Raw genomic sequence first — 19,149 nt, forward strand, 5'->3', positions numbered from 1 at the left:
AGACTCTCTGCTTTAAAAGGGGATAGCCACTGAGAACACTTGAGACATTGATTATTAAATGAACAATTAAAGCTTCTCAATTAAATTAATAACTGAGCTACTTGTAAAGGCTTAGAGTTGCATTGAGCTACCTGTGACACAGCAAAATCCAATTGAGTCCAGCCCTTTGTTTGCTTATACTTAACGGAGAAAAACTTTAACCCTCTATCCTACTAATTTCCTAAGAGATTCTAGGGTGTGACTACCCTGAACTTCTTCCTCCCTCCCTCATCCAGCTCAGGACTGTGCAGTTGTTTAATCTGAGCCTCTCTCTGAGAAAGCTCTCTATTCTCCCAATTGTTCCTGGAAACACACATTCTATTGCAGTTTATGAGTATACAGAAGCACGGAATTGCATACTTGGCCAGTAGTGGCACATTTGTCAGTTCCACTATTGTATCAAATGAAACTGCATAGGAATCATGTGCTATTTTTTGGTTCACAAGAATCAAAACAACAGACATGGCTGAATATTCAGATATAATGATGAGAGCAGTCATTCTCAACCTTGGCAAGTTTAAGCTTGGTGGGGAATTCTGGGAGTTGGCCCATATAGCTTAAAGTTACCAAGTTTGAGAAAGAGTGACTTGTTAGAGTTAGAGTGACTTGCAGAGTTTTTCCAAGGAATTATCCACTGCTGATGATAGAACAGTGCTGGCTGCATTCTCCTTCTGGGAGATCTGTCTGCTATTTTGAAAAACTACCTGCTTGTGATCGCAGTACTGAATACTGATTTTCCAGCATATACAAGTCATCCTTGACTTACAACCATTTGTTTAGCAATTGTTTGAAGTTACAATGGCAGTGAAAAAAGTGACTTGTAACTGCTCCCCACAGTTAAAACTATTGCAGTATTCCCACAGGAGCATAATCCAAATTTGGGCACTTGACAGCCAACATGTCTTTGCAAGGGTTGCAGCATCCCAGGGTCATGTGATCTCCATTTGTGACTTTCCTACCAGGCTTCTCACAAGCAAAGTCAATGCGGAAAGCTGGTTCAGTTAAGAACTGCAAGATTCACTTAACTGCAGTGATTCACTTAGTGACCATGGCAAAAAAAAAAAAGATTGTAAATGAGCTTAATTAGTGCCAAGCCATGATATTTCCTGTGACACTATATGGAAGTGAAAATTGGACTGAAGCAGGAGAGGCAGATTGTAGATGCTTTTGATCTTTGGTGTTGGTCGTGAGTACCATGGACAGCAAGAAAACTAGAAGTCAACCCAGAGTTCGCACTTGAAGCACAAATGATGAGTTCAAATTATCCTACTTCAGATATATTACATCCAGCTCTCTAGAAAAGGCTGCTATGAAAATATCCATTTGACCTGAATATCAGGAGAGAACAATGAAGGAAGGAATAAAGAGGAAATCTGGGGGTCACAGAAGTGAAATATCTGCTTCTGCTATCACATCGGAGTGGAGAATGAATGCTAACTGTACAGTTGCTTCTCTTCATGGTGGGCTAAAGCTGTCTTCATTGTTGAAACTGGACAGCCATTAGTGCAGAATAGTATGGGATCTTTGGCTTGAACGGGTTGGACTACAACAGGGGTGTCAAACTGCTGGCCCGCAGGCCGGATGCATCATGGCGAAACCGCGCCCACCCCATTGCTGGCCATGGAAAAAAGTCGATACATTGCAACATGTCACGTGATGTTGCGAGTTTAACACCTCTGGACTGCAAGATCTCTCAAGGTCTTTTCCAACCCTGTGTTCTGTACCAGCCTACTACCGGCCCTGCAGAAAAGGCAGGGACAACCCCTTTACAAAAAGGCAAGAGGCTGGAACTAAGCCTGCCAAATTTATTGACACAAAACAGAGCAAACAGAGCAAAACAAAACACGAACCATGAAACAGGAGCTATTCAAACGGTTGCCTTCAGCAAACCAGCCCTCCCACACGTTCCCCTTTTAAACAGTTCAAGGCGTGGCTTCTCTCTGCCTCCTTCTGAGGTGCCCCATTGCCTTCCTCTGTTTACTCCTGATTGACTGCCTCCTGCGTTGGGCGTCCTTGAACAGGGCCAGCTGTGGGTCATCTTCATCCACGCTGTCAGGCTCATACAGCTGGGTCTGCGTAGTGACCAGATGAGAGGGGCCTGGCTGAGGGCTCTGCAAAGCCTCAGGGCTGTCCTCTGCAGGCTCTCCAACACCCCCCTCCTCCTCTTCTGAATTGTCCGACCCAACTGCCAAACCCACAGGCTGACCCTGAATCACAACACCCTGTTATTCTGTACTCTATGTCTATAAAGTATGTTACCCTTAGGAAAACTGTTACCAAGGGACTCCTTGGCTGTGATGCTGGAGTTCAGTTCTGATGCTGCCTTTTGTCCTTGGTGTTTCAGGTGGGTGCATTTTCTCTTTTGTTTCTCCTGCAGCCCCCTCCTCTCCATTCAACCACAAAGTTTCTGAATGGGATAGGAAACTGTTGATGTGGTCAGGCCGCTTCAAGAAAGAAGACGACATACCTCAGCACATCTCGTATGTTCGGTTTTCTTTATCCATTAAAAATGATTGTTGCTGACACCAAGTAGATACCTATTTTTCATGTGTTGAAAAGGCAGATGGTCAGGGGCGGGTGGGGGAGTGATGGTATGTTAATGCAAGAGCAGCAATCTGAAGCCAACATGCTGCTTTCTTGGAAGCCCTGGTGCAGCTTTTAGTCTGAAGTTGACTTTGGAATTGCTGTCATTTGAGCCAATTTGCTCTGTCTATAATGTAGTTTGCAAAGTGCAAGGTCATCCCTTAAAAGTTGTACGAAATGCTTTATAGCAGGGAAGCCTTAAAATCTCACTTAAGATCATAAGTGATTAGGAATTAACCCAGTTACAGAAAGTTGCTTATGTTTCTTTCAATAAGCACATACTACAGAAGACTTTCAAAGTTTCTGCAATTGTGGACCACTAAGTAATGTTTGGAGAATGTGGAGACTGCTAATTCCTTCCTTTGAGGGGAATATCACTACTTTTTTAAAATGAAAACTCTGTTTTATGCTTTAATAATATGCAGTGTTTAGCATATTCAGTGTTAACTCTTATATGTATTTATGAAATGTACGAAACAATCCTCTTAAGACATGGATGTCACACTGCCTGCCCACGGGCCAGACACGTCATCCGGAAGCTGCGCCCATCCCATTGCCGGCAATGACAAAACTCTCCCGATACGTTGCACGATGTCACGTGATGTCACAAGTTTGACATGTCTGCTCCAAGAGTTCTACTCAGAAATAATAAGGTGTAAAGTATACCTATTAAAATCTGATGTACTGCCACTTTTCATTTCAGTAACTCTTCTCTAAGCACAGCTAAATGTAAACCCATCTGTTTAGTTCAAGGTAGAAGCTGATAAGATTACAGGTGCAGAATGCTTGCAAACAACATAAGAATATACCCAACACCAGCAAGAACAAGTAGTTTCCCAGTTGCTGAATCTTGTTAGCTAAGCAACAAAATTGTTTTCTTTGGGCAAAAATGATCTCACATGATCAGGTGTTAAGGATTTGCAGCATATATATTCAACAAATTAAACTTTAAATGATGAAAATATTTTGAATATCAAATATATGTACACCAGCCATTCCTGCACTGATGTTTTTCTGTTTAGTTAGGATTACAGCTTCCATAATTTGCATCCAGGTCCAATTTTAAAATTATAGAATATCTGTAATACAGATATCCAAATGAAAATATCTCCAAACAAATATTGATTAGTTGCTGCTTAAATGCGTCCATCAAGGGAAAATCCATTACCTCCACAGGCAATCCGTCTTAAATCTATTTATCATTAGATTTCCCCTAGCATTCAAACATAATCTGCTTTAAGATTATTTTTCTTTAAACTGCAGTCTGGATAGTAGATAATGATTTTGTCTACAAAATACTTCCATCAAGAACTAGAAGAATATTATCATATCCTCACAAAATTCTCAAGATTAAACCCGTTTCTCCAATCTCTCTTTCTAGGACCACTTTTCCTGTTCCAATTTGTTTGAATCTTGAAGTACTGTTTGTCCAAAGCTTGACACAGAACTCTAGGTATAGTCTGACAAATATAGAGTAGAACAGAATTGCTGCCTGTGATTTGGAAACTCACACCAAATACTTAAGTCATTTCTTTATGAGGAACTACCCAAAAAGTTTGTCTGTTTAGTTCAGATACAGAGGCTTATAAAACATAACAGACTTATAAATCATGACCTCTGGGATATCCAGTCAAGTGGATTGTCATCTGTTTCAGGCCAAATAAGGCTGAATACCTTTGTGAAATTATGATATTGAAAGTTAGTGGTAGACCACCGGCTTAAATAATGGTTTTTTTAAAAAGAAAAAATATAATTTTGTATATAAAATTTATAAATTTGATAAATAAAAAATTATTAGGGGACTGGAGGCCAATGTGAATGGTGAACAATTGCAAGAACTAGTCTAACAAAGTGGACTAGAGATGACATGATAGCAGTCTTCTAATATTTGAGAGGCTGTCACAGAGAAGAGGGGGTCAATAGAGTATAGGTATAATCTCCTGCTTGAGCAGGGGGTTGGAATAAAATTCCAAGCTCCTTTCCAGCTGTTATTCTATATTCTGTAAATTTGATGAGAATGTCTGTTGGCAGCTAAATGGAATGTCTTGTTCAGAGGACATATTTTGTCTGCAGAAAAGCTCTTGTAAAACTGTGGATGCTGAACTAAAGAGTAATTGTAGGTTTGATTCAGTAAGCTCTGTTAGCTTTTCTCAGGCTCCTCTCACTCCAGATGTTTAGTTTTCCTTAGTTCATATGAGCAATGGAAATTCTGGAATTTGAAGCTCATACATCTGAATCACATTGAGATTGGAGAAAGTTGTCCACTGTTCCTAACTTTCTTAGTACAAGCCTATCCCTTATGTTTCACTGTCATTGCTGTTGTCATGCAAATTTGCTATTTCATCTTTTCTCATAAGTCTGTATAGAAAATTGCAAACATCCTATTGTACTTAACAGGAAGTATGATTGCTTTTCAATCACTCATCTTTGTAGTCTCTTCAAATGTATTGTTTTAGCCAGCTATCAGTATGCAAAAAAGACAACTAGAATTGCAAGATATGATCCAGTAGATAGATATATTTTTTCTTGTTGAAAATTGGCAATGTGTAAGCATCTAGGTTCTTATCATTCTAATTTAAATGGCCATGCAGTTCATGAAAGCGACTCTGGGTAAAGCACAATAAAAACAGAGCAAATGTTTTAAACTATTAAACAAGTAAAAATTAAGTGTAAGCTAAAACCATGGGAGAGTTGCCTTCAAGATCTTACGTGCAATACAGCTATTTCCCTGGCTCCCTATTTCCATGAGATAACATTATGATTGCTTTTTAAAGGGCAAAGACAATGAGTGCATCAAGAAGCAAGCTTCGTGTGAAGGTAGCCTACTTCGGAATGGCTATCCTGCTTATTGGTTTTGTATCTGCAGTTTTGATAGGGAAACAGGTTAGTATAAAATTGTTACAGGGTTGAAAGTGGAAACAAAAGTATTAATGGATTGCCCATTATTCAATTATATTTCAAAGCTCATTGAAAATAGTGTGGAGAAGACCCTCTGTAGTGCTTGACACAAAAATGTGACTCCTAGCTCCTGCCAATCAATCTGCAACTGTCCTATAGGATTGCATTATTTTCTGACTTTTGTTTAAACATCTTCCATGCAGTAGGAAACACTTTGTGTGAGCCAATGAATCAAATCAGTCAGTCAATCATCTATCCTAAACAATACCCAATGAGCCCCTTGGGTGCCTTCTTCCTTATATATGTAACAGCTTGATTAATGTTATTGTATCCGTCATTTGTCCAAAGAACTCCAGACCACATACTTTACATCTCCACCCCTGGTGACCCAAGTGATGCTGCTGCTGCCCTCCAGTGGGGAGGGGCCCAGATGGGGATCAACAGTTTCAGCAGAACCCTGGCAAGACCAAATGACGTTGGGTGCATGGTAACACATTTAGTTCTGAATGGGGTTGCATTACCCCAGACCCAGTGCACAACTTGGGGGTTCTCCTGGACTCTCGAATTCTGCTCCAAGTCATGGCCAGGAGTGTCTTTGCCCAACTTCGCATTGTGCACCAGTTGCACCTCTTCCTGGATCTGGAGTCCCTGCACTCAGTGACTCAAGCCCTAGTGATCTCACACCTGGACTATTGCAATGCACTCTAATGGGGTTACCCTTGAAGAGTATTCAGAAGCTATAAGTGGTGCAGCATGTAACAGTGCAGGCAGTTCTTGGGAACCTCAGTTGGCCCATGTTATACTGCCACTCCACAAGCTTCATTGGTTGCTGGTTTGCTTCTGGCTGCAATTCAAGGTGTTGATTATTACTTTTAAAGCCCTGTATGGCTTGGGTCCCAGCTGAGGAACTGCCTCACCCCAATTAAATTGGCTCGCCCCAACCATGCCAGCAGAGGGCATACTATGGATCCTGTCATCCAAAGAATTCCAACAGGTGGGATCCTGAAGACACTGCTCTGTTGTGGACCCTTCCCTTTGGAACTTCATACCTCCCCCAAGGTGAGATCTGCACTGACCCTCCTGACCTTCCCAAGGGCCTGAAGACCTCGCTCTAGTAGCATGCCTGGGTCCTCAGCACAGGGGCACTGTGGAAGTGGTTAAAGACCAACTCCCCCCCCCCATAGTTATGCTTTCAACCCCCCCTTTAATCAATTTTTAGTATGATTGCTATTATACTATTGTTCTTAATGTTTCTGGTTTTAATGTTTGTAAGCTGCCCAGTCACCTCCAGAAGAGATACAAACTTGAACATGAAGGACTAACCCAGTAGAACATAGGATACTCTCCTCTCTTTTGTTGCAGATTTCAGGCTTGTAGAATTATAGACATGTATATCCTTAGAAAAGGACTTTTCAACCAGTGGTACGGGTACCACCTGTGGTATACTGACACCTGGCAGGTGGTACATAACCATCCTAGAAAAGTGGTAGGGGGGGAGGGGAATGAGCTGAACCGGTGGCAGCACTGCACAAGGCTGAGCGAGAGATGGCTGGAGCTGCAGGGCTGTCAGGGCTTAGTGGAAACGCCAAGATCAGCACCAGGCTCCACCTGGAGCTCAGCGCTGATTCTGGCGCTTCTGAGTCCAGAACAAGTGCCGATCAGCTGGAATGTTGCAGCATCTCCAGGGTCTTGTGATTTACATTCAGATGCTTGGCAACTGATTCATATTTATGATGGTCACAGCGTCCCAGGGTCATGTGAAGTGACCAAAACCTTCTGCAACCACCCAGCAGACGGGGGGAATAAAAATCAAACACCCCCACTGCCAATCCTCAACAGAAATGCTCACAACAATGAAAACCTTGGGACAGGAGGAAGAGCGCCGCTGGGCAGGCAGGCAGGTGTCTTGCTCAGCTGTGGCTCCGGGAGCACTTTTTTCAGTGCCATTGTAACTTCGAATAGTCACTAAGCGAACTGTTGTAAGTCGAGTACTACCTGTACTTCATCACTTTTTTTTTCTTTTGGTCATCAAGTTTTTGACACCTTGCTAGGCAACTGGTGGTACTCGGATGTTGTCCTATCCTAAAAGCGGTACAATGGGTGAAAAGGTTGAAAAGCCCTGTTTTAGGAAGCAGTTATTTTTTGCTCTTAATAGGAGATGGAAGGGACCTTGAAGGTCTTCTAGTCCAACCCCCTGCTCGAGCAGGAGAACCTATACCATTTCAGACAAGTCACTTCTTAAAAACGTTCAGTGATGGAGTGCCCACAATTTCTGAAGACAAGCTGTTCCACTGGTTAATTGTTCCCCGTGTTAGGAAGTTTCTCCTTAATTCCAGGTTGCTTCTCTCTTTGGTCAGTTTCCAACCATTGTTTCTTGTCTTGCCCTCTGGTGCTTTGGAGAATTCTGAAATGTTTGCTGATTTACTCTTGTTATCCAGTAATCTAACTATATATCCAGATCTATCTTCTGTCCACTCCAGTTTTAGAGATGTTTTAAGAATTACAGATAAGTGAACATTAAAGCATCTATTTGTCATGCTGTAGAAATAAGGGCAGAATTAACTGTCTCTTACTTTCCATGTTATGGTCATTCTGCAGGATGTTCAAAAATATAGATCACTACGGTATATGACCACGAGTGTTGAGCAGATAGAAGAGGCTGCTGAAAGTGCTTCTGCCAAGCCATGATCAAAAAGGTGGTTAGAACTGTCGGTGTGCAAAGCTGGTTTTCATCATGAATTGGAAGAGCAACTTGAGAAACATTTACTTCATTTTTCACATTTCAAAAAGAGAATTTATAGTTCAATACTTCTAAAATTTTCATCCTTTCTCATGAAGACTCCCATTTCCAACTAAAACAAAAGCACCTTTTGTTTTTGAAAGGCTGAATCTTGTATTAGAATGCTTCTTTAAATCCTGGATGCTGGATATGTATTAAAAATCTATGTAACCTGTGAAATACACCCTGCTCTAACAATAAAAGGATCTATCCAGGATACTGAATTCATCTGAACTGGGTAACATACGCATGAATGGTAAAATAATTCATAACGTATTCCCACTTATCTGATTTTAAATATAAATTTAAAGAAGCATTAAATGGTACTTACCTTGTTATTATATTCCCAAGTTGTGTCCCTTTAGTATGTCTTATTAATTGTGGCTGACTGATGTAGCAATTGTATCCAAAGTTCTTTCTACTCTTGGGCATTTTTTCCACTTCATGAAATAAGTGTGATGTATGATTTAATTTCAAACCAGAATACTGAACTGACATAAGCCTAAGAAATGAGGAATCATTTCCTGACATTTGAAGAAATGCATGGTATTTAATAAACAATAATCTAACAGCAGCTATCCAAAAGCTACCTAGAATATGAAAACCTTAAGAAATCGTACAGCACACTTTTACTTGCTTCCCAATATTGCTCATGCCAATATTTATTTCAAATGGGAACTCATTTTTCTTATTAAATGAACATTTGAAAAGATGCAAAAGGCTGGAATTTAAAAAAATAGATCCATTCCAAAAGTTGCTACTAAAGTTTGAGTTTTTCATCTAAGTATTAAATTGGATATTACTTTGGATATTACTGTGTATCTTACTTGGCTGGTAATAGCATTGAATCTTAACCTTGTAGTTACAGCATGTGCAGAGTTGGTGTTGAACCAGCTTTGCCCAATAGTTATGGAAGTATAGCTGACAGTATTAAAAGCAAAGCAGGTAGCATCAGTTGGAAAGGTCATATTTCTTTTTTTTTTTTGTAATGTAAGGTCAATGGATCGGGAGATGAACTATGGTAAGAACAGAGTTGAGAAAAGCCTGTTTTGAACATTGGTTTTAATATTAATCTTGACTGAGGAAAGTTGGTCATACCCAATACAGTTTCTAATACAGGTAGTCCTTGACTTACAACAATTGAGCCCAAATTTTCTGTTAAGTGAGACATTTAAATGAGTTTTGCCCTATTTTACGACCTTTCTTGCCACAGTTGTAAAGTAAATCGCTGCAGTTTATAAGTTAGTAACTCAGTTGTTAAATGAATCCGGCTTCCCCATTGACTTTGCTTGTGAGAAGGTTGCAAAAGGTGACCACGTGACCCTGGGGACAGTGCAATGGTCATAAATATGAACCAGTTGCCAAGCATCTGAATTTTGACAACATGATCATGAAGATGCCGCAAAAGGTTGTAACTTTGAAAAACATTTTTCAGTGGTGGTGGTGTAACTTTGAACAGTCATTAAATGAACTGCTGTAAGTTGAGGACTACCTGTACCATGGAATGTCTTGTGGAATAGTACAAAAAAAATCACACCCAAATGCCAAAGAATGAACACCCATGAAGATGAATTCCTATCTGAGATTCAGGACAAATACATTTCAGAATTATGCAGTAGCAGAACAAATGGGGGAGGAAGCATGTTGGAAGCATTCTCACAAAATGACTTCCATGATGGGTATGGCCAATCACAAAGGATAAAGTGGAAGGGCATGATATCATCCATTGTTTACTTCATCTTTTTTAAATGGACAATTGGGGATACACCCCAAAAAGCCCTCAATTGAAGCCACTTGCCTTTTTCCATTGCAAAAAGTGTCTATGGATCTTAGGTGGGCTGAAGCATGCCAATTTCAAAATTACTTAAATTAAGATTCTTTAAAAATGAAGTCAGATTGTCAGAGAACATGGCTGACAATCAGCTGTCTAATGATACCTTAATAGCAGGTTGCCTACCTTGCTGTTTCAGTGACATACAACTCAGATGGGATCCAAAGTACAATGCATAGAAGATATGTTTAAAAGTTTGAAAATTAAAGCATTAAATTTAAATTAAATGCAGGAAAAAAACTGAGAAAAGAAATATAAATTAAAAATAAGATGCAGCTCAACTTTTCATAAATGATCAAAGGAGAACTGGAGTCCTTTGTGCATTGTTAATGGAACCATACATTACTAAATGTACTAAATGTACATTACTAAAATCTCTTCTGTGCTTTATTCAGCACAGAATCTGTATCTGGGGCACAAAAAGGATTCTCTATAATAACCAGATCACTGTTGGATACTCTTGGCAACCTGTGCTCAAATTGTTACTGTATTGTGCTTAATAAGAATGGTACCATATTTTTCCATCTATAAGACGCACCCTTGTATAAGATGCTCTGGCATGCAAATTTCTCCACGCTAATCAGCTGTTCGGTGGAGCACCAAACAGTTGAGCTGGCAAATCCAGAAGTTCGGCCGGCCAACGATCTTGCCCCCTCCCATTAGTGGCAAGCCCACAGGGGCTTGACACCTACACCAGGCAGCATGGCAACCCACACAGGCATGCCCTGGGCTGCAGAGGTTACCATTATTTTTCTGTGTATAACATGCTGCACTTGTATAAGACGCACCTGATTTTTGAACAGGGTGTTTGCAGGAAAAAATAGCATCTTATACATGGAAAAATACGGTATAGAGATAATGCATTTCATAAGGCAACATCCAAAGTGCTAAACTGCAGGTTAGTAACTGTTTTCACTTAGGATTTAGTTCAGCAGTTACGTTAACCATAGTGCTGCCCATACATACTTAGCAATGACATTCTAGTAACTGGATAGCAACTTGAAATTCAAATTCTCATCATTTTACTTGACATTTCCCCCCAAAATATGACAAAGATAATCTCATCTGCCTTAATGCTAAATTAATCTGCTGTTGTATTTTGGGGATTTGTCAGTGATGTGTAATTTTTTCTTTAAAAATTTACACATTTTTCTTAAAAAGAAAACATTTTATGAAATTTAATTCCTCACTTGAATAATACTATGTTCTGTAGTATTGGCCAAGCTTACTTGCAGAACCAGATTCTTCTGTTGAAAATGTCTACTGCAATTCAGGTTCAAGCTACAGGTAGTCCTCTACTAAGGATCAGTTGTTTAACAACCAAAGTTACAACATTCTCAGAAAGGGTGCTTTATGATCTGTACAGCACTTCCGGCCATTGCAAAACATCACCCCGATGGTCACAAGACTGAATTTCCAGCAAAAAATACCTTTTCTGCACAATGGATTCAGACTTAAAACTATGATTCACTAAATGATTACTGTAAAAATGTTCTAAAAATTTGGCCCAGTGATGTGGTATCTTGACATATAACTGCAATTATTAAAATTCAGGTCCCAACTGTGGTTGTAAGTTGAGGACTGTAGAATAATAGAAGAAAAATAGCCTTAACTTTTGAAATTGGCCCTGAATTCATGAAGTGATGGCAAAGTACAGGCTATCATGGAAGGAAAAGAACAGTTCTGCCTTCCACACTCATCTTCCTTCACTCTTCTGACCTACCTTGGAACTATTAAGAGCAGGGGTCCCCAACTCTCAGGCCACAGCCCATTTGGAACTGGGCCACAAAAGTGACAGGCGAGCATGCGGAACTCCACTTGTGAGCAGTGGGCACTCGTGCAAGCAGTAGACACTTGTGTGAGCGCAAAAAGTTCCACTTGCACAAATGGAGCTGTGCATGAACATGCACCTGCCACTCTTACAGAACCATGCCATCTCCCCTCCCCCAGGCAGCCAAGCCAGAAAGGTATTAGAGGAATCTTTGTTACTGCCAAAAATCTTGTGACTACAACTGGATATGTAAATAAGATACTAAATCCAGTGTTGGCTTTCCCTGTTACCTACACAAAAGGTTTACAAGCAAGCACTTCAAAAAAAGATCTTTCCAAGCTCCCCCACCCATTTTCTGAATCACTTTAAGACAGACATGTCAAACACAAGGCCCGGGGGCTGGATGCGGCCCGCGAAGTGGTTTCATGCGGCCCGCGAAGCCATCCTGGAAACAGTGAGGGAACGGCCCCCACTGCCTTGACCCTGGCCCAGAGACCCTCCTTCTGCCAGAAACCCCCAGATCTGTCCCACTCCTGCCCAGGCCCCCATAGGCACCCTTGATGCGAATGATGTAGAGCTGGCCACGCCCACCCAGTAGGCCATACACACTCTAGCCATGCCCACCCAGTAGGCCACGCCCACCCAGGCCACACCCACCCAGCCCCCTTAGGGCAACCGCAATGCTGATGCGGCCCTCAATGAAATTGAGTTTGACACCCCTGCTTTAAGACAACATAATAATTACAGTCCTCTCGCATTCCATTCAATCCACCCAGTGCACACCTGAAACGTATTGACATTTGTTTCAGGAGTTTATCTCCTCACCTTGCTCCACATAAAAAACCCCCAAAGAACTACCTTCAACAGGTTACATAACTAGTAACATTTTGCAGCCTCGGCTATCTAAAATACTTCAATTATACAACTCTGGACTGTACAGTCTACTTCTACATTTCACCTATATTAAAAAATCTAATTAGCTCTTCTATAAACACATACACAGTCCATTCATTTGAATATATGATTTAATTCACCCTTTTAAAGAGAGAACTGTCATTATTTACTAGAAGAAACACCAATGCACCATTATTGTTCTAGGAGCTTCAGAGAAAAACTTCCACTGTGAAGTTTGTGTAAATATACATATATACATACACATTAGCAACTGTCCCAGAAGTGTATGTAGGTGCATGTACAAGCTAAATATGCACACACTTATTAGTACTGGTGTATGTGATATGTTTCAGTATCACATACACACTTCATCGAAGCTAATTTACAAAATATGTAGTTCCTCTCTCTAGAACAACTATGCAATAAAGTACATGATTTAAAGCATATTATATAGAAATGACATGTAGTCAGTAATTTACCCTTTAAAAACCTAGCCACAAAAAAAAATCCTTGTGGAAATGAAATGGCCTTTTCATCAGTGTTTCTACCATTCTTTAAGAAAAAATTATATAAAATTAAAAATATTGTTAAAGATTGCTCATTTAATTTTGAACTGCATATCAGGGGTCTTCAAACTTGGCGGACCTCAACTCCCAGAATTCCTCAGCCAGTCCTCCTGGCTGAGGAATTCTGGGAGTTGACGTCCACAAGTCATAAAAGGGCCAAGTTTGAAGACCCCTTCTGCATATTGTTTGCTTTCCTATGTGTAACAGATTATTTTACCCATCTGATTTCTGGTGTTAAAAATGGGGATCTCTTCCCAAACCAATCCTAGCCAATCAGGAAACATGATTGTCACATCATCTGGAGTCAAACATGTTACGTAGACAAAAATTAGCATGAGCCCATAATTTTTTTCTCTCACTTGGGGTCCAACAATCTGGACAATCAACAAAATGGACAATTAGTTTATTGCAAAATGTACCATCCTAGCCATCTTAGCTCTATTTTTAAAATCCTAAGATCAAACAATATGGAAATTCAACTGGCATTGTAACCCATGGTGCACCTTCAGCATAAGAGAATACAGTAATTTGGATTGAGGTGGCTACTGAACAGATATCAATAGAAGCTATGTGGGATACAGGTTACGGATCAGACTTTGACATAGTATGTTGTAGGTGGTGCTACTTTTCTTTTGTGAATTGTAAACAAAGGTATGTTTGGAAAAGTTAAACTGAATGAAAATGCCACTTAATTCATTCATAGGACAACACCCCTGAAATAATTATATTATGCTATCAAGATCAGTGGACATGAATGTAGAAGATCAAAGCAACTGGTATTCATTTCCAAGGCCTTAAATCCAAGCTTATTAGAGACCCCATCATCATCTTACCCAAAGGGTATTCTTCAAGAAATGGAATCTCTTAGCTGCTGCAGAGGCTGAAGTACAACTTTTTCATTGGAGACAGTTGTGTTGAAAATTAGATGAAAGGTGCGAGAGTGTTAAAACAGCTGAAGTGCTTATAGTTTAATGTGAAACATTATTATTTGGGTGTGCTGGCATCTATTATACAGAGCAGATTGTTTCTGCTATTTGTAACGAAACTACTAATAACCAATCTGTCTGATTTGATTTAGAAACTGCAGTTTGTGAAAGCAGATGCAAATCAGGGATCAAGTATCCTACCATAGCATCAATAATTTAGAATATTAACCACTTAGATACAGCCTTGTGTGATGGAGCTGTACAAAAAATTAAGTTGGAAGTTTTCATTATTGTGCTAGTGAGGATGTGTAAGTATGCTTTAGGAGACAGCGCTAATTTAGACTGGTAGATTTTCTCTATCAATGGCACAATTTAGGACATGTCAAAGAAAGTGCTATATTTTTAATAGAAGGATGAGCTGATTCTGTCTGCATTGAAGAAAGTGAGCAACTCCAAATCCTATGCAGTCAAAATGGGAGCAATGAAATCAGCTTGCTGACAATTAACAATATTCCTAGAACCTGGAGAAAAGTATTCATAGGTTGCAGGGAATAGGATAATTCTAACCATATATGCTTATAAATTAACAGGAATCCAGGCTGTCGCACAGAAGAATGCCACTCAAATTCTGAGTGTGCATTAAATATTTCTCTTAAATTCATTGAACAAGGCAGGCACCTAAAGGAATGCATGGGAAGGAAGAGTCTCTCAAAAGTCTCAGTAGACTGTGAAGAATGCTCCACATGGAAACGCTGTCCTTGTTTGAGATTCTAGGGTTACCTTTTCAGTGTATTAGGAAAATAGGAAAAATCAGGAAAAACGGTATCTTTACAGAAGTGCGCCAGTTCTGAACGATGGGCTCAGTATTTAAGATAAGCCCTTACCAAAGTGGCATCCTACAACTAAGAGGCAAATATTTTTCCAGTTGTGTTTAAGGTAGTGTATGTGCAAAGCAAGCAAATCAGCTCACACATTTATAGTAAATGAGACCACTCAGAGCTCTACATTAATGGCAGACAGGAGCACTTCAGAGCTGGAAACCTTCCATGGGAGCCTCACACTGCTGGAAGATGTATTGTTGCTGGCCAATATCTACTTGTGGGGCAATGTTGCTGTCTTCTTCTTCTGTCCCAAAGTAGTGCTCAATCAGGTCAAAGGCCTTTTGATATATTTCTTGGTTCTCGTGGCTTTGCAGGAATTCAATCTTATCCAGGCCTGCAAAAAAATACAAGAACTTCCATCAAATTTTGAACTGGAAGATACAGTTGCTCTGCTTTAGCCTTTTCCTAAACCTAGAAACTGAACTAACAGACAGCCTGAACTCACTTATTCTTATGCAAATTGTAAAGAAGACTAGCTCTGTGCTATTCAAGATGCTATAGGTCCCTTTGGCACTAAAGTTGGTTGAGGCTTATTAATTAATGTTCTCTTTACTATCTTAGAACCTGCAGATGCCAGTTAGACAAATAATTAAATATTCTCCAAATCTCTTAATGTTACAGTTCAAACAAATATGATTTGTTTTACCCAATGTAGCCAAGTACATCTTAAAGTCAAGATACGGCTCTCACAACCTTTTGTTGGGTTATACAATAGAATAGAGTTTTCAAATCTTGTTTTTATTTTGAGAATAAAAGGCGCATTTACATTTGTACTAAACCTTTTCTATGGCAATACACAAATGTTATTTGAAATGGAATATAGGAGGCAAGAAAAAGGAAGAATATAGCAAAGATGAAGGCAAAGAAGTTTATAATAACTGCTTTAGATAAGGACTGAAAGAATAGGCACACTGTAATAAAATTCAGATTAAAATAAACAATGGGAAGTAAGTGAAGTCTAATCTACTGGATAGTATTATATTTTCATCCCACCTATTTTAATTTTAATTTAATTTAATTTAATAATATTTCTATACCGCCCTTCTCCCTGAGGACTCAGGGCGGTTCACAGGGCAAAAGTGAAATACAAAATAAAAACATTAAAAAGAAATTAAATGATTGCCCAAGTTAAAACAATTAATATACAATTATAAAACCCCAAAGATAAAATTAAGAATGCAAAAAATAAAAAACCCCACCAATCCCCATCAGGCTAGGCCAGCTTGTACAAACAAAAACGTCTTGAGATCGCGACGAAAGGAGCGAAGATCGGGCGCCATCCGGAGCTCTATTTTAATGCATGTCTGTATGTCAACTCAAGGCAGCAAGCATAAATAGTCCTGCCAATGTTCCCCATAGGAACCCTATGAGGCAGGCTGAGCTGAGAGAGAGGGGCTGATCCAACTAGCTTTCATGCCAAGGAAGGCTTAGAGCAAAGTCCATCTCCTGGTTTCTAGCCATCATCCTTACCATAGGCTTCCTCGATGAGCGCACAGTATGGATTAATGCCAGTGCCACTTCTTCTTGCTTCTTGCTCACCCAACCTCAGGATGTTTTCCAGTCCATTAAGTGCTACCTGCACAATTTTTGAATCCATCACGGTAAGGAGATCACAGAGTGGTTTGATGCAACCAAGTTCTACTAGATATCTGCAAACCATACCAATTGGAAGTTACTCAGAAGTTTTTGTTGGTCAAGATGCACATCACGGTTACATCACTTAAAAGCACAGATAACTTTGTAATGTAAAATTAATATGGCTCAAATGTTCTAAATACGCTGTACATAAGGAAGACTATTACTGAAAAATTAATCAATTTTCTCTGGGAAAGTATTTAGTCAGTAGCAAAATAATGAATTGGAAAAATGCTAAAAAGTATTAAAAGGCCAACCTAAAGCATTAATGAAGATATATCAAATAAAATTATCAAATAAAGATGGAATAAAATTAACTAATAAAATTAGCAAAATTTTGGTTGCAGGCAAGACAAAATAAAACATGGAATCAGCTCCTACCACAATTCCTCTATTTTAAAGTATCTTTGGGAGCAAATACAAAACAGACAGGCAATAGCTGTGCAATGGAGATAGGGATGGGTTGATGCTCAGTTTTGGAGGGGAAGGGGGTCTGTTTCTCAAAGAATAGAAGAAAGTTGGCAGCGATGTCATTGGAAGATGGAACCAAAATTGGTTATTTTCATTTTTTGAAAAATCTGGGAGATTTAAAATGTAAAATAATGCATTAAGCACTATAGAAGCTTATTATTTTCCTTCTGCACTTTTAATCACAATAATATAAATATATGCATTGCCAAAAATTGCACTTTGATGAATTTCAACAAGATTTTTGGGGGTGTTTTAAGGGCATCACTGCAGCTCCTGGATCATCATCCTTAATGTTTTGTAATGGTTTTCATCAATCAGCTATGAGCAATTCACTACTACTTACTTAATTTGTTCAGCAGAGCCACCTGATGTTGCATTAGTGATTGCCCAAGCAGCTTCTTTTCTTGTCCGAAACTCAGCAGTTTGCAAAATACTTATTAGAGCTGGAAAAATACTGGCATCTATGACAGTCTGAAAGAGAGGATTAAATAACAAATAAAATTGTAGACAAACCCCCCTTTTCCTAGAGTTAATTTGGTGACACTCACGGCAATATGCATTTCTCTCTATTTATGTCTACACTATATTATTTGGCACCAGTTAATTGGTAGTCCTTGTTTAGCGACTGCCTTGTCCAGAAACCATTCAGTTACAGTGGTGAAGAAACTACCTTTGCAACTAACCTCACTTTTATAAGCTTTGTGGGTCTGTAAAGCAAATGAAGCTGAAGTAAAGATTATAACCCCAATTGTGGTTTCACTTAATGACTGCTTCACTTAACAGCCAAGTTGCCAGTCCCAACTGTGGTTGCTGAATGAGGACTACCTATATTTCCAAACTGTCAATATAGCTGGAATTCACTTCTCTTAAGTTTCTGCTTAGAAATACAATATAACATTTCTTGGATTATCAGGAGAAAGATAAGTCCTTTTCAAAAGCTTTATAAAAATGTCTCACTTTGTCCTTGCAAATATGTCTTTTTCTCTCCCCCGCCCCCAGCAAATGATTAATTACTTGAATCTGTGCTCTGTTTCCGGCTGTAATGTTTGATATTGTCCAACATGCCTCCTTTTTGATTGATTCTTTAGGACTACTTAGCAAGTGTAATAAACTTTGCAGGGCTGCACAGTTCAGTATTACCTAGAAAGAGGGAGAATAGATTTTAGACTATACTCGGACGATGTAATAAGAACAATTAACCGAAGCACAAAGACAACAACCTCAGAAATAATGGTCCTAAAACTTCAACAAATAATTAAAAAAGAACTTTAAGAAAAGCTTGCAGAGAGAAGCATGACAGCAGATGGCTTATCCAGTGAGATAGGACTGGAGGGATGGTCAGTGGAAACAACATGAGTAATTATTACCAAAGGCTGAAGGGTAAAGGCAAACTCTCCCTTGAGTGGAGCTCATGGCAAAAATATGGGCCATTCCCAAGTTCTGGGATGCTTTTTCAACTATAGCCCTGGGATCCTCTTACAGTCCCCCAATTCAAGTACTAACTAGGTCCATCCCTAACTAGGCTTTTGAGATTAACCAAGAATGACTGAGGGCTATTATTCTGTGGCATCAGAAGCAACACTCTATGCTGATGTGGCTTTTTTTCCTTTTTGCTGTTTAATAGGTTTTTTGGGGGAGGGATTTTTAAGTGAAGATTTTGAAATGTGAATTTCAAAACAAGAACTAGAATAATAAAAGAGTATTAAAGGGAGATACTAGCCAAGCTGCATGGATTCCATGTAGTTCCCTGGTTTTCCTGGATCCTGGATGGAGATCTCATGTAGTTCACTTTGAGGGACCCATCTGCATTCACACATGGCTAGTGGGGAGCATTCACATATGGCTATGCAACAGTCCCTGACCAAGGCAGGTCTG

At 39.5% G+C, this 19,149-nt stretch overlaps 2 protein-coding genes across 6 annotated transcripts in view; one reads left to right on the top strand and one right to left on the bottom strand.

Moving 5' to 3' along the window:
- The window catches only part of FAM162A (family with sequence similarity 162 member A), a 28,348-nt gene extending 16,765 nt beyond the window's left edge, over positions 1-11,583 (top strand). For 2 of the 5 annotated variants that reach the window (XM_083351884.1, XM_083351885.1), the window contains 3 exons: positions 2,384-2,519; positions 5,397-5,505; positions 8,119-11,583. In XM_083351884.1, the coding sequence (XP_083208010.1) occupies positions 2,384-2,519; positions 5,397-5,505; positions 8,119-8,208 (335 nt within the window). In that variant the 3' untranslated portion in view covers positions 8,209-11,583. The remainder of the gene's footprint in view (positions 1-2,383; positions 2,520-5,396; positions 5,506-8,118) is intronic. The other 3 variants (XM_083351883.1, XM_083351882.1, XM_083351886.1) reach the window with 3 other exon arrangements.
- A 3,665-nt stretch (positions 11,584-15,248) lies between these two features.
- Positions 15,249-19,149, bottom strand: part of KPNA1 (karyopherin subunit alpha 1) — a 47,945-nt gene continuing 44,044 nt past the window's right edge. The window contains exons 11-14 of the mRNA XM_083351878.1: positions 18,289-18,414; positions 17,618-17,745; positions 16,639-16,817; positions 15,249-15,502 (exon numbers count right to left, since the gene is read on the bottom strand). Of these exons, the coding sequence (XP_083208004.1) occupies positions 15,315-15,502; positions 16,639-16,817; positions 17,618-17,745; positions 18,289-18,414 (621 nt within the window). The 3' untranslated portion in view covers positions 15,249-15,314. The remainder of the gene's footprint in view (positions 15,503-16,638; positions 16,818-17,617; positions 17,746-18,288; positions 18,415-19,149) is intronic.

Source organism: Vipera ursinii, assembly GCF_947247035.1.
Source record: "Vipera ursinii genome assembly, chromosome: 2".
Classification (NCBI taxonomy): domain Eukaryota; kingdom Metazoa; phylum Chordata; class Lepidosauria; order Squamata; family Viperidae; genus Vipera; species Vipera ursinii.